This window comes from Lissotriton vulgaris, unplaced genomic scaffold (genome assembly GCF_964263255.1).
Source record: "Lissotriton vulgaris unplaced genomic scaffold, aLisVul1.2 SCAFFOLD_2914, whole genome shotgun sequence".
NCBI lineage: Eukaryota > Metazoa > Chordata > Amphibia > Caudata > Salamandridae > Lissotriton > Lissotriton vulgaris.
The window spans coordinates 265,364-281,173 of NW_028241756.1; the positions used below are offsets into that span (position 1 = coordinate 265,364).

The 15,810-nt window shown below is 45.7% G+C and overlaps 1 protein-coding gene across 1 annotated transcript in view; it reads right to left on the bottom strand.

Annotated features, from left to right (window-relative positions):
* LOC147669889 (rho GTPase-activating protein 19-like) overlaps nt 1-9,312 on the bottom strand; it is a gene marked incomplete at its 5' end in the record, with an annotated part of 203,955 nt that extends 194,643 nt beyond the window's left edge. The window contains one exon of the mRNA XM_086948173.1: nt 9,231-9,312. Coding sequence (XP_086804299.1) covers nt 9,231-9,312 — 82 coding nt within the window. The remainder of the gene's footprint in view (nt 1-9,230) is intronic.
* Nucleotides 9,313-15,810: the final 6,498 nt, after the last annotated feature.

The window sequence follows — 15,810 nt, forward strand, 5'->3', positions numbered from 1 at the left end:
CTCCAACAAGTTGATGTGGAGCCTCGACTCCGCCTGAGACTGAAATTCACTGATCTCCACCTCTCCCACATGGCCATCCAATCCAAGGAGTGAAGAATCTGTCACCACTGTAAGATCTGGTTGGAGAAGGGAGAGGGGTCTGCCTCTGACCCAATCGCTGTTCGTTAGCCAGCAGTGCCGGTCCTTTTCAGTTTCCTACTATAGCTGAGCCATGTCGGAGAGATTCCTCTGATGCTGCGCCCACTGGAATGTCAGGTCCCACTGCAGAGCCCAATTATGCCATCTGGCACGAGTTACCAACAGGATGTAGGAGGCCATGAGTCCAAGTAGCCTCAGAGTAACTTTCACAGAAATCCAGGATAGAGGTTGAAACATAGATATCATAACCTGATTATCCTGGACTCGCTGCTTGGAAGTCTTAGCCCGAAATTACACTGTGTCCATAACCGCACAGATAAAGGGAGCATCTGAGAAAGAGTCAGATGCGACTTCTGCATGTTTATAGTGAATACCAGCGAATGCAGGAGGTCCGCCATAGTCTGGAGGTGGAAAACGACAGTCTGGGGCGAGGACGCATTCAACAGCCAGTCGTCTAGATAGGGGAAGACTGGAACCCCTAACCTGCGCAGAGGAGTTGCAACCACTGCCATCACCTTGGTGAACACGGGAGCGGTGCTGGTAAGGCCAAGGAGTAGCACAGTGAACTGAAAGTGCTCATGGCTTACCTTGAACCACAGGTAACACCTGTGGGATGGCAGGATGGGGATGTGAAAATACACATCCTGAAGTCTAACGCTACAAGCCAGTCTCCTTGGTCTAGAGCAGACATGACCTGAGCGTCTTGAATTTCTCCTTTTTGAGGAAGAGATTGACATTCCAAAAGGTCTGGAATAGAACGAAGACCTTTGTTCTTTTTAGGTATCAGAAAGTTTCTTTTTGGGTATCAGAAAGTAGCAGGAATAACAACCACTGCCTACGTTCTGAAATTGGAAACCTCTCTATACCCCTCTGGCCAGGAGAGCTACAACTTCCTCTCGGAGCAAAACAAGATGATTCTCCGCCAGCTGTTCTTGAGATGGCAGTAAAGTAGGAAGAAAAGATAGAAGGGGGCGGCGGGGGAGTGGCCATCCCAAATGATCTGCAAGACCCATTTGTCCGATGTTATGGACTGCCAGTAGACGAGATGAATTTGTATTCTCCTTCCAACTGGACACCCATGGTTTTCCAGAACCAAATTAGGAAGGCTTAGAGCCTACAGCTGCCGGGGTGGGTGGCAGGCGACTTCTGGCTACCATTCCCACGAGGAAGGAATGCACAGCGTACACGTACAACTTGGGAAGTCTGTTTAGGACGGTGGCTGAGGTATGGTTGATGTGGTTAAAAGCGCTTTCCATTGCCGCGAAAGGCAAACTGGGGACGAGAGGTCACTGAGAGGCCCAAGAACCTGGCCGAAGCCCACGAATCCATGAAGTGCCCCAGCGCAGAGTCTGCCTTCTCTCATAAGAGACAAGTCCCATTGAAGGGAATGGCCATGAGGTTGGCCTGGACATCCACAGAGAAGCCAGAGGTTCTTAGCCAGGAGTGGCGTCGCAAGGCCACAAGTCGACTGAAGCGCTCTACCTAGTGAGTGAGTAGTATCCAAAGCACCCCTTAAGGTGAACTTTGCTGCATGTCTCCCATCTTTTAATGCCTGGGAGAGCACAGCCCGTTTCCTCTGGGACCTGTGGCGGCACTTTGAGCAACCATTTCCCAAAGGGTATGTGAGAAACGGCCCAAAAGGAATGTGGTTCACCGACCGCAATGCCAGGCTGGTGGAAGAAAATATCTTCTTCCCTAGAGGATGTGGCCCAATGGCTAGAGCAGTCAACTTCGAAGCTGGGGAACCAGGTTCGAGTCTCGGCAGGGTCGCTCAACATCCTGTGATTCTGTGCAAATCACTTCATCTCTCCGTTCTTAACAAAAAATGAATGTGTCCGTCTGTAACGCAACTGGCGCTTATTTAAAGTGCTCTGATACCTTTGGGTCTAGTTTGTGCTATATAAAATCCCTCAGCACACTATGAAAAAAATCCTTGACAAAACATCGAAAAAAAAGTCTGTCAAAAAGAGACAGAGGGGTAACTAACAGGCGCAGAAAGAAAAGAACGGACATCCGCGCGCCTGGATGGCACCTATATAGGTGACTGCGATGTCACATCCAGTGCTGACAACACCACGCGGAACCAAACAGAGCCACCAGACAGTAGGCAGGGGGACTGCTCCCACAAAAGTTTCCGGATCCACTCGAACGCCTGGGAAATTCAAAGGCCAGGAATCTGCAGCTGGAAGTCTATCAGATATTTCAAATTAAAAGTGGTTTTTTTTGTAATATCTGGGCTGCAGACATCTTTAACTGTCTCCCAGAGCTATTGTAATTAGTAAATAATACATAAATAACTACACATAGAAGGGGTTTGGGTCAGGACCATAAAGCCACATGGTTTGCTGCAAGTGTCATTCACATTTGACCGAGCTCACAGCTAGTTTACAAACAATGGGTTAATGAATTACAACCCTTCAGTCAATTTTCTTGCCAGCGTCATTGATATTTTAGGTTACCCCTTAGGACAATCATACAGAGATTTCAGTCATTTGGACAGATGTAATTTTTCCACGAAGTCTTAGTACCCCTACGGGTCAGCCCTGAGAGAAAATCGTCCACTTTGAATAGCCAAATAGAGAAGAAAAAAAAACTCATGATGGAGTAAATAAAAGCTTACTACATGTGACATCTTGATAAGAATTCAAATTCACTTACATTTAGTTTCTAAATACTTTTAGTGTGAAAAACCTAGAAATCCAAAACCGATTTCCTTGATAAATACCATATCACAACTATATTAATGAACGTTCATGCGTATCTACCTCATACTAGAACTAAGCTTTGCTTCACACAAGGTCTGTATGATTAAAAAGGAAATCATTATTTTCCAAGATTGCTACGTTGATTAAGCTTTTGAATGGCAGATGCCCCCGTATCACAGCTTCACTGTTACTCCCTTTAGCCCTGCCCCTTCTCTATGCACCCGCCAGAGCTCCACCTGCCTTTACATGCCACTCCTCTCAATGCCACTCGTGACAGTCCACAACTCCTTTCTATGCTGCTTTGGCTCCCAATTCCATGATGATGGCGACAGCCCTCCACCCTCTGCATGTTGTTGCGGCACAATCCCCCCCCCACCCTTTGTGTTGCTGTTTACGGGCCAACCACACCCTATCAAGCCATCATTGAGACCTTCAATCTAGTCTTCATTCTGCCGGAAGGAACCCTGACATACAAACTTTGTCAACACCAATGGGGCTCACCTTCGAGCTCCATTGGCTTCACTAGTTCTGGTGATGCTTTACAGCATCTGCAAGATGCTGTCCAGCATGGCAAAAGAACAAGCATTTGCAATGCAACAGGGCTCGCATTTGTGAGAATTTGAGCTTCTGGCACGGTTAATGACAATAGCTCAAACTCTTGCAAATACAGACCCACTTTAATGGTGGCCGCTCCCCTTTCTTCGGATTCTACTCGCCGAATTAGCTTACAGCGAGCCAAGTGTAAAGAATGGGGCGCAGCCGTCATTAAATTGATAGCACAGTATGGGGCGCTTTTACAAAAAAAAAAAAACATGTTTGTGACCTTTACAAACATCTTTGGACGGGGGAGGCGGGGGCAAAGCGCCCCATGCTGTACTTTCAATGTAATGGCGACCGTGACCCCTTCTTTAGACGTGGCTCGCTGTAAGCTGAATACGGTGAGCGGCGTCTAAAGAACGGGCGTGACTACCATTAAAGGTGAAAGCCCGGTACAAGGCACTTTCACCCCCCCCCCCCCCCCCCCAAAAACAAAACAAATTTGCAGAGCACAGCCCCCATAGTTCAGAAGCGCGGCCACAATAGTTAAAGCGGACCACCTGTCATTAGTAATAAATATAAAAAAGCGGGCGACCTCCTGCAATGTAAGAAAGTACGTTTTAGGTGGAATGGGGGAAAATCATGAAAGAAAATAGTACTCACAGACTGTAGCTAAAACAGACCGTTTAACAACACAAGTAAAAAGTCCAGTCCTCATGAGAGTAGACATGGCTGTACTGAGGAGGGACTACTAATCCTATTCATAAATCAAAATTAACGATTTCGAAATGACAGTAACAGGAGCCAATTGAAAAGATGGGTGGAGCTTCAGGCCCATACCTGAATACAGCATATCTCACAGAGTAGCACATGCGCTGCCCTTGCTCGCCCTAAAAAGGGCACGATGCTGCTGACGCATCATATTGTAGGTCCACGCATGTGAGATAGATTGATAAATACCAAAAAATGAAAAAGAAGGTGCAACTGCAGCAATTTGCTCCTTGCCCTCTGACTTTTTTTTAAATTACCTGCAATATATATATATTGTTTTACTTTGGCCATGACAGCAACGGAGGAGCAGGTGGGCAGTAGTGCAATGGAGGCGCGGATGAGCGGGAGGGCAACAGCAGGAGCGGGAGGGCAACGGCAGGAGCGGGAGGGCAACGGCAGGAGCGGGAGGGCAACGGCAGGAGCGGGAGGGCAACGGCAGGAGCGGGAGGGCAACGGCAGGAGCGGGAGGGCAACGGCAGGAGCGGGAGGGCAACGGCAGGAGCGGGAGGGCAACGGCAGGAGCAGGAGGGCAACGGCAGGAGCAGGAGGGCAACGGCAGGAGCAGGAGGGCAACGGCAGGAGCAGGAGGGCAACGGCAGGAGCAGGAGGGCAACGGCAGGAGCAGGAGGGCAACGGCAGGAGCAGGAGGGCAACAGCAGGAGCAGGAGGGCAACGGCAGGAGCAGGAGGGCAACGGCAGGAGGGCAACAGCAGGAGGGCAACAGCAGGAGCAGGAGGGCAACAGCAGGAGCAGGAGGGCAACAGAGGAGCAGGTGGGGGAGGATAAAGGCAGCATAAGAGGGAGATAAATAGGAGGTGGGAGAATTACACAAGAGTGAGCTTGAAAACATGAGGGAGACAGCAACGTGGAGCACAGGGGTATTTGGTGGGGGAGAAGCACATGAAGGAGAAAGCAGGAACACACACGCACCCTCAGAGCACTTAAGTAAAAAGAAAAAAGTAGTCACCTATGAAGTGAGCAAAGTGAGCAGGGGAAGGATAGAAGACAGGCAATCACAAAGATGACTAAGAGTCTATCCTTCAGAAGAGGAACCAACAAGATGGAACAAAGGAAGGCATCAAATAAGTCACAAGCATGTGAGTAACACAAAACCAACCAAAGGTAAGAAATGGCCTGGCTGTAAGCCCTTGTAAGTTCTTGGTAAGCCCACAATAGATCCTTTGTAACAAGACAGTCTGCGCTTTCTGGTAGGCTCAACCTTAAAAGTAGTTCCATTAAAGTGAGCAGTGGAAGAATACAAGTGTTGGAGTGGAAATAACATTTAAACTGTAGTGACATGAAAAAAACTTGATTATGACACTTTGACAGAAAACAATAGGGGTGCACCAACAACACGTTCAAGAGAACATGACAAAACAAGATAATTTTAGTTACTGCATCATAAAAGCCTGCAGAAAAAGGTAGTCTAGGATGTATATCATTTGCATAAATAATAGAGACTGATGTACTATTGAAAAATAATTATGTTCCATTACCAGGTGCTAAAAATAAGTAAATGATGAACTCTCGCGTTATGGAATTTATCTCTAATCATACTTTATTATCATTTGTGGGTGTGTGTATAACTAGTGGAAACTAGTTAATCAACAAGATTTAATCTGAATATGAGGATTAATAACATTTTAATGTATTGTTATGTGTAAACGTGTGCACCAAAATGATAAGAAAAGTAGGTGTTATACATTCCTAATTAATGATGCCTTCATGAAACTTTCAGATTGCATTTCATACATGTACTAATATCATACACCTATAGCGAATTTAATACATTAGGATTATACATTTATTTACACATTAATACATTCGAAATGCAGAAAACTATCATACTCACTTGTATTATTTGTAACCATTCTAAATGACTTCAATTGCATCAGAATTGTACTCGAATGATGACCATTAATTTTCTCCATGATTGTATGTTTAATAATTATATATGTTTTACGTCATATTAGCTCAATTTAATGTAGGACAGACTGAAAATGTGAAGTCCTTCGACTTGCCAAGTCTACTGTTCGTGAAAAAATTCCTCAATATAACCAGTAAAGTGAAACAGTGTTTTCTTTCCTTAGTTCCCACGTATTGTACAAGATACTGTGCTACATGTTTTTCTGATACAATTCTGAACAACTGCCTGGGAAACTGTTCTTTTAATCTTGTTTATGTGCTTTTGCTGAAGTAGCATTGTTCTAACGTTTCACATAGTGGATTGCTTAAGGTCTGCGTAGTAGTCCCACCTCTTTCTCTACATTTTGTATGTTCTTTATGTCGCCAGACACCCATCCTATACAAACTGACCAATGGACTGAGTGGTCTGACTAGATGAGGTGATTCTAGGAGGTGTCACCCCTGGAACTTCAAGAATATAATATTGCCTGATTTAACCAACATTGTTGCCTACCCGGCTGAAGTCAGCAATCTTGATGGTGACATTTGAGCTGCTGGCTGACTAATATCTTTGCAGAACTTTCAGGAAAATCTTTACCTGCCCAATTGAGATCTCACCTGGCTTCTTTTATGATCCGACGCATAAGCTAGTGGTCTTTTCCTTATCGAGCCACAGCTTGAACTGGCATGTTTCATGTCCCTTCCTGAACTCTTGCTCTTTGGTATCTTATTTCAAATGCCTTATTATAATGTGACTATATTGTCTATAACCCGATTTACTGATGCACTTGTTTGCCTTAACTTTTGATCAACTTAATCAACATATCGACTCAGCTATCATGATGATTTCTCTTCAATTGAATGTGCATTCCCATTTGGGACGAATGACCAGAGGAGATCATACTAGAGAGATCTCAGAGCATCAAATACTAATGCAGTTATTCTGCATAGCTTGAACAGAGCTTTTAGTGTGTATGATTCTGGCTCGCCTACGTTTCTTCAGGAGATTAGGGCCTGCTGTGATAATCTATCTTTACAGTATTGTATCGAGAGTGATTTATAGGAGTTTGAGTTCTAGTTTGTAGTTTAGTTATTCAATTCCTGATCCTCATTGGATGACTGTTGGAGTCTTTTTATATCCAATCCCACTCAGCACTAAACAAGATCCATCGGAGGACCATTGGAGAGAGAGGTAATCATAGGCAGGGAAAACGTTAAAAGTTATCATTTAAACATTTTTTCATGGGCCTGGTAACGCTACAACACAAGTAAGCGAATCAAAAGGACGGTAAAGAGGCTATGCCCCAGGGGAGGGACAAACACTAGATAACCAAGATGAGAAAAGAAAAGCCACTGAATCAGAAGCAAGCACATATTAGTCACAATAAGGTAAATCAATGGTAAGCAATGGGCATGCACCAAGCCCACTGTAGGTTCTTAGTAAGACCAAAATAAGTCTGTCAACCAGAGTAAAAATCCTATATGCCCTGCCAGATCAAACAAGGGACAGAGCTAAAATATAACTGGAGTACAGGCTGGTGTAAAAAAAAAAAAAAATTTGAATCCCTCCCTATACTTTAATTTTTAGATATGAATATCATTACAGACTATGGAGTCCTTTACCTTCCTTCCCAGCCTCCCCACTGGTATATCATTAGAAAAAAAAATAGGATAACAATACATGCGGAAAAGCCGCCGTGGAAAAGCATGTTTTCACCACCATCCTAATATGGCGGACGGAAACCCGATAGACACCACCAGCCATGTTATAGCTTTTCCGCCACGGTCGGAAGGCGACCGCGGCGGAAAAGCTGCGGACGGAACCCAGACCCACCGCCATCCTAATATGGCGGTGGGTCTTTTGAGGCTCCGCAGAGGATTCTCCGCATCCTCCGGGCCGGCGGTGGCTTCCGCCGGCCCGGTGGATGCGGAGAATCCTCCATCGTAATCGGCCCCCAAGTTTGGTTTGGCTAAATAGGATCTTATGAAATATGAATATTTATGTAATTCGATCTTAGATTTTTTTGAGCAAACTATTCCTTCTAATACTCAAGCTGATTTATCCGTATACATCCAAACTGTATCAACGAATCGTCATGGTGTTTCTATTCTATATAAGAAATTGTCTAATAATCTAGGTAGGAATATAAATTTGATTATTCCAGATTGTAGCAATGAGCTATCACTTACCTTACCTGATACTACATGGGAAAAGATTTGGCTTAGTAACATATCTGGATGGTTACCTGTTTCGCTTTTCTAAACTTACTCTTATATTCTACTTAACTGTTTATGGACTCCATTGCGTTTATTTAAGGCTGAACTTCTTCAATATGATATTTGTTGGCACTGTAATTTACACTCTGGCTCGCTTCAACATATGCTTTTTTTCTTGTGTTATGTTATGTTATGTTATGTTAAGGTGAGCTTATAGAGCGCTCTGTCACCGCGGGTTTCCTGGCGCTGATCTGGTGCTAAGGGAGGCAGGGGAGATTAGTCAGATTGTGGAAAGAGCCATGTTTTCAAAGATCTGCGAAATTGGATGAGCGAATTGGAGGTTTTAAGCGAGGGTGGAAGAGAGTTCCAGAATTTGGGGGCCAAATGTGCAAATCTCCGACCTCCGATTCTGCAACGTTTGAAAGAGGGGACAACCAGGAAGCGGAGGTGAGAAGATCTGAGGTTACGTGAAGGGCAATAGGGACGGATAAGGGATTTCAGGAGGGCAGGGACCAGTTAGAGATTTGAAGGTGAGGCAGCTGATCTTAAAGGCTACCCTCTAAGTGACAGGAAGCCAGTGCAGGTTGGTAAGAAGAGGATTAACAGATTGCCATTTCGGGATCCCGAAGGCCAATCTCACCGCTTGGTTCTGGACGATCTGTAATCTAAAAAAAAGGGCCTTAGGCAGACCGTGGTAGAGAGAGTTCGAGAAATCCAAACGGGAGAGGACGAGAGCCATGATGACTTGAATCAGGGATTCGGGAGTCAGGAGATAAGCCACCTTCCTAATCCTGTGCAGCTGATACATGCAGGAGGAGACCACCGTCCCTATCTGGGGCTTAAGGGATAGCTCGAAGTCAATGATGACCCCAAGACTCTTAACCGAGGCCACAGGGGTGGGAGGAGGGCCAAGCTCTGCCGGCCAGAAGTGCGGACCCCAGTGGGAGGAACTCTTACCAGGGAGAAGGAGCTCCGTCTTCCCGGGGTTCAGTTTGAGTTGATTCTGGCTCATCCACTGAAGAATGTGGGACATAACCGCCTGAAAATTGGGAATAGCAGAAGAAGAGTTAAGAGAAAAGATGAGTTGCAGGTCGTCAGCGTAGTTGAAGACTGACGTCCCACTGCCTCAGAGAAAAGAGAAGAAGTCGGAGGTATAGATTAAAGAGAAGAGGGGATAAAGAGGAGCCCTGGGGGACCCCGCAGAGTGAACGCTCCCTAGGTGCCCTGAAGGTACCCAGACTGACTGTCTGAGACCTCCCGGTCAGAAAGGATTCGACCCATGCCAACGCCAGGCCCTGGATGCCGGCCTGCTCGACACGGTGGAGAAGGATGTCATGGTCCACCGTGTTGAACGCGGCCGACAGATCTAAGAGAACCAGGGCCTGGGGGGTACCCCTGTCAGCGCCGTCTCTCAGAGCATCCAACACGGCCAAGATCACTGCCTCCGTGGAGTGGCCGGGTCTGAAACCGGCCTGGTTGGCTTCAAGAAAGTTGGAGCTCTCGAACTGTGAGAGGCAGGCGGTGACGTGGGCTTCCAGAATTTTAGAAAAATAGGGCAGAAGAGAGATAGGCCGGTAGTTCGCCAGGACTGCGGGGTCAGCTCCAGGTTTCTTCAGTAGAGGCACCAGGATGGCCTCCTTGAAAGAGCTGGGCACCGTGCCAGAAGAGAGAGAAGAATTCAGCAGAGGAAGAATACAGTCAGGTAAAGTAAGGCAGATGTCCCGTAGTATGGATGGTGGACAGCAGTCGTCCGGTGAGCCAGACTTGACACGAACGGCTAGTGTGGCCAGGGATTCTGGGTCAAGAGAGGGGAACTGTGTAAGAGAGAGTGCATTATGAGGGGGACAGACAGAATCAGTGCCAGGGGAGGTGACCGGGATAGTGTCCTTAATCATAACAATTTTCTCTAAGAAGAACGTACTGAGAGCGTTGCATGATTCCTGAGTAGGAGCCTGGTTCGGGAGCGTCCTAGAGTCAGAGGTGAATTCATCGAGGACTTTAAAAATCTCCTTCGATTTACAAGGGGCTGATAGAATTCTCTTGGAAGCATATGATGTTTTGGCCGCAATGATGGCTTTTTTGTATTTATTACGGGCGGCCACATAAGTGTCTCTGCTTGTGGGACAATAATCTCTCCTCCACTTACGCTCCAATTGGCGTAGCTCCAGATGTTGGGTTTTTAGTTGGAAGTCAAACCACTTATGGGAATTACTATGCCGAGAGCGGGGAAACTTGGTTAATGGGGCAAAGATATCGCTAGCTGACGTGAGCCAGTGAGAGATGTTGCCGTCTAGCTCATTAATGCAGATATTGTTAGGGAGGGAGGAACGGGTCTCTGACAGATGGGAGAGCAGTTTAGAAGAGTCAGCAGCGCTCCACTTGCGGGCAGCACCGCCCTCCAGTGGGGGGACCCTGATATGACCATCGATAGAGATTACAGTCTCAATCAAGGAATGGTCAGACCACACACAGGGAGTGATCAGCGGGCAAGAAGACTTGACCCCATGAATCCAGATGTGGTCGAGAATATGGCCACCACTGTGGGTGGGGAACTTGACAAGTTGTGTGAGATTTAAGCTCGAGAGGGCTTCAAATAGCTCAGTGGCGTGAGGCCTGGCATCCTTGTGTTGGAACCAATAGTTAAAATCGCCGAAAATGGCGACACGAGAGGAGGATGTGGTGAGATTGGCAAGCTGCTCAGTGAAGGATGAGGGGAATGAGGGCATAGGGTGGGGGTGGGCGGTAGAGTATTATAAAAGTGACTGCACCCACCTCAGTTCCCAGGCTGAGAACCAAGTTATCCACTTCGGGGAGAATCATGGAAGCGGTAGCTATGATTTTTAAGTTCTTGCGTATTACCGCTGCCACCAAGCCACCGGGACGGCCCCCAGGGCGATTAGCATTCAGCAGATAGTAGTCTGGGGGTAATGCCGCCAGGATATCAGGGAGGGAGTCGTCAGTGAGCCATGTTTCTGATAGTAAAAGAACATCTGGGCTCTCGGCCATGAGTAAGAGAAAGATGTCGGTTTGGTGTCTAATAAGAGAGCGGGTATTTAGGTATAGTATTCGAAGGTGTGACTCAGTAGGGGTTGGTAGAACATGTGACACATCCGACCCCGGATGGAGAGGGATATTCCCCGCGACACCAAGTGTAGAAATGCGAGCCCTGATAGCAGGGGGTAGAGATCATGGGAAGGATTGGAGGCTCTCAAGAGCAGAGGGGGTGTAAGATTGCAGAGGCAGCATCCCTGGCCCCTGGGCCCGTCCGGCCGCGAACGGGTGCAGACGGGCTGGACTTAGGCGCGACTTCGGCGCGAAGACGGCCCGTCCGCTGCGCTCCCTGGGAGGGGGGACCAGTTTGTAGAGCCGAGGGTGGGAGGGGCCGAGCGCTAGTCCGCTCGCCTGCTCCCTCACCCAAGGTGGAGGCACACTAGGTCACGACCCAGGCAGAGCCAATCTCGTCTGCAATGGGCGGGCCAGGAGGTGGGGCAGAGAGGTCCCGCACTGGAGTGCAGCACGACCAGGAAGGGTCCCAGCGCGCACTCGGAAGCAAGGTGGGGGCGAGCAGGGTGATTAAATGAAATAAAATTCAATGTCAGCAGCTCCTTTAATCTCTAAATTCTGTGAAGAAATTTGGGTTAATATTAAAAAGATTCTTAATATTCAGGAAGATATATCATATAAAATGTTAATATGCAAAGCTGTTATTTTATCACTGGATTTAAGTGATCTTGAATGTAAACTCTTTAATTTCTTAATTTCAGCTGCGTTCAAATACATTAGATTTTGTTGGAAAGATGTTTCAAAGTTATCAGTTCATGCTTGGTGGTCATGGGTTATTTTTACAAGAAGAGGTGCTTAGTTATCTATGTCTGGGGTTTGTCATAATTCTATTGCTTATCATTCATTCTGGAATCCTGTTGATATTTATTTATCAAATTATTTGTATATTTATTGCTTGTTCCCCATTTGTTACTCTTTTGTTGTTTTAAGTGAAATTGATTAGTAACTCAATTTGTATTTTACTATCAATTGGCTATTTTAATGTTTCCCTCCCTCCCTCTTCCTTTTTAGTTTTTCTATGATTACGTTTATTATTTCTATTGAAATGTGTAAACAAATATTGTAATTTAGGTATTGTAATAGATTGTTGCTGATTCATACTTTTTTTTGTAGGTCTTGCTTGTTTGTTTATTATGAAATAATTTGCAATAAAATATTGTGAACTAAAAAAAAATGGTATCTAATTTAACACATTCTCTAAAAAGACATTCAGTTCATGTATCTAAAATGTATAAAACCGGACACAAAAATTAAAACAAATTTAAAATCTCAAAAAGAAGCTAACTAAACCTCCCTGAGAAAGCTTTTAATTGCTTTCATGTAGTTACCCAGTGCAATTGCTATCTCGAGGTTGGGCAATTCTGTAAGTAAAGCTGCCGCTTGAGACCGTAGCCTTGTATCATATTTTAGAAATATTGGGCGATGGTATCGTTTATTCTGGTCTAATACGATTTGTCAGTCTAACAAAATGTGCATTATGTCACATTTAGTACCCATTGTAAATTTACACGATCCATCGCGAAGTAACATTTCAGCTATTACTTCTTCGTTTATCAGCCAAGGATTAATGCCAATTCTTAATCTTAAAGTCTAAACCTAAGGTTAGGTAGAATATCCAAGTAGGGGAACTAGTTTTCCTTTAACCATGATTCTCTCATGAATTGTACAGATTTTTTCTTACTCAGGTGTTACAGATTTTTTCTCACTCCGTTATTCTAGATCAGCTCTTTTGGACACTTCTTGTCCCTGGTTTCTAAGATCACTCTTGGTAAAATCTACATGTAATGATAACTGACAGATTGGCACCTTTATATCCTCACTAACCAATGGAACTTTCTTCCTTACCTCCCTAGCCCATTTTAGGCTACTAGATTCCATCGCCTTTCTGCACCATTGAGATACCTTCTGGACTGATTCTGTATCTAGCCGTTTCCAGAATCTAATTAAAAGCATTTGAGTCTGTATGCTCCAAGCAGTTGAACCTATCTCTGTTCTTATTGCCTGGATCGATGAGTGTGGTAGGGACAGCAATGTTTTCAGACAATTCTCTTCGTCTAAATCTCAGTCTCGTTTGCCACTTAGGAAAATGATTTCTGCTCCGTAGAGAACTTGTGGAGGTATCATCAGGCTAAAGGCTTTTATTAACTGTTCATGGGACATGTCTCCATAGTCTCTGTTAAATTTTTTCATCCCACAGATTGATGCAAAAGCTTTAGCTTTCTGTGCTTCAAGATTAGTGTGCCACTTTAGAGTACTTTCGAACCACAGTCCAAGATACCGATATTCCTTGACTGTTTCCAATTGCAAGTCTCATAAAGACCAAGTAAAACTGGTATCCTTTTTCCCCAAAACATAACATTTTTGTTTTGTCCATATTTATATTCCTTCACAGTACTATCTGAAAGCATCTAACTTCCTTTGGAGGCCAATTTCGGTCTGATCCATTATCAGCAGATCGTCTGCATACAATAGACAAGACACTTTCTTACCGTCCATTCTCGGGCTAGCGCTTCTATCAACCTTCTAGGGTTGCAGGTAAATCCGCCAAAAAAATTGCAAAGAGCAAAGGGGCCAGTACACAGCCCATCCTAAGTCCATTCTCGATTGCTATTTTTGGCGTCAAAGCTCCTCCTGTATCTCTAATTACCTGTCCCCAATTTCCGCTATGTAGTTCTTTTATGATGGCCAACACATTTTCTGGGATGTTTTTATTTACTAATGTCTGACAGACAGTTCTGTCGACTGAATCGAACGCAGCTCGAAAGTCAAAGAAATAGCAGCACAATTTACCGTTTTGTTCAATTGACTTCTGGGCCACTGCCCACAGGGAAAAGCAGTGATCGACCGTAGAGTGGCCTTCTTTAAAGCCTCCCTGTTCCACTGGTACAATCGAAAACTGCTCCACCCAGTCCTTCAGTCTATGCAGTATTATTTTCGCAAATACCTTTTCCCCTATATCCAATAGATTAATTAACCTATAGTTTTGTGGTGCGTTCATATTACCCTTTTTATGCACGGGTCTTATTACTGCCCCTTTCCAGTTCTTAGGCATTTTGCCTATATCAAGAATAGCCAAAAACATGAGGGAGAAAAAGCTCGCCCACCAGTTCAACTGTGTTTTTATTATAATAGCTGGGAGGTTTTCTGGTCCTGCTGCTCTTGTTAACTTTAATTTCGCTATTGTATTTTTTACGTTTGTTTCTGTGAAGTCTGCTTTTAGTTCTTCCATTATCCCTTGCCAGGGCTGGGGCACTTCATCAAGTTCTCCACGAGGGCCACAGTTCCTTCAGATACTTCTCCTATGCAGCCTCCTCTACTACACAGTTCATTTCCCCCACCGAGTGGTTGGCAGCAGCTTGTACCAGCTTCCAGAACTGTCGTGTATTCTTCCTTTCAATAGCTTCCAGAAGATTTTCCCAGCATTTATCCGTATACACTCTTCTGCCTTAGTGATTAGGTTTCTATATTCTCTTTTCAGTTTTTAGGTCTCGCCTGTCGATGCGCATGCGCATCGAGCTTGCAAGACTATGGGGGCTTAACCACTCTTTAACTAACTTGCAAGGAATTGTGGCGATTCCTTGCAGTGCCCGTGACTTTTAAGCTCAATGCGCATGCGCATTGAGCTTAAAAGCGCGTGCACATCAGTTCCCTCATCCGCACGTCGCATTTCTCCTCCCCCCTCGCCCCCTCCCCTGCCCGGCGTGTCGCATTTCTCCTCCCCCCTCCCCTTATCTGCCTTCCCTCCGTCTTGTTTGTGTGGCATTTCTCCTCCCCCCTCGCCCCCTCCCCTGCCCGCCGTGTCGCATTTCTCCTCCCCCCTCCCCTTATCTTCCTTCCCTCCGTCTTGTTTGTGTCGTATTTCTCCTCCCCCCTCCCCTTCTCTGCCTTCCCTACTTGTTGTTTTTGCCAGAAATCCGTATATTTCAGCGCTGTACAAGCAAAGCATCCCTTTGACTGCAACAAAGTGCGCTGGCGCACTTTTTAACTGAGGCCCATTAAATATAGACGTGTGGGAAAGGCTGAGGGAATCGTTTTGTGGTCTTTCTCGCTGCTGTTTTCTAAAAGTAAACAAGGATTCCTTCCATTGACTCCAAATCTAACCTGGTTGTGCAGGCGCCGGTTGTGGGTCGGTATTTCCGGTTCCGTGTACGGGGTAAGCATTGCATGCGCGGGTGGGCGAGGAGGGTTGTGCAATGCATGCGGCAATATTGTCTCACCTGACAGGCTGCAGTAATTATTAGATTGGCGTCAGATGGGCAAATGGCCCGGGTTACCGTTGGCACACCTGATCGACGTCCCCGCTGTTGTAAACAAGGCGTCCAGCCAGGGCATTGGGGCTGGCGTACAGAAATTTCCTTTCAGCCCATAGAACAATCCCATCCCTAGGGGAGGTTGTTTTGCACTGTATCACATGGCCCCTCCCGCTGACTCAGTTTCTCTATTATTAATTTCTTTATTGCCGCCATTCTTGTTT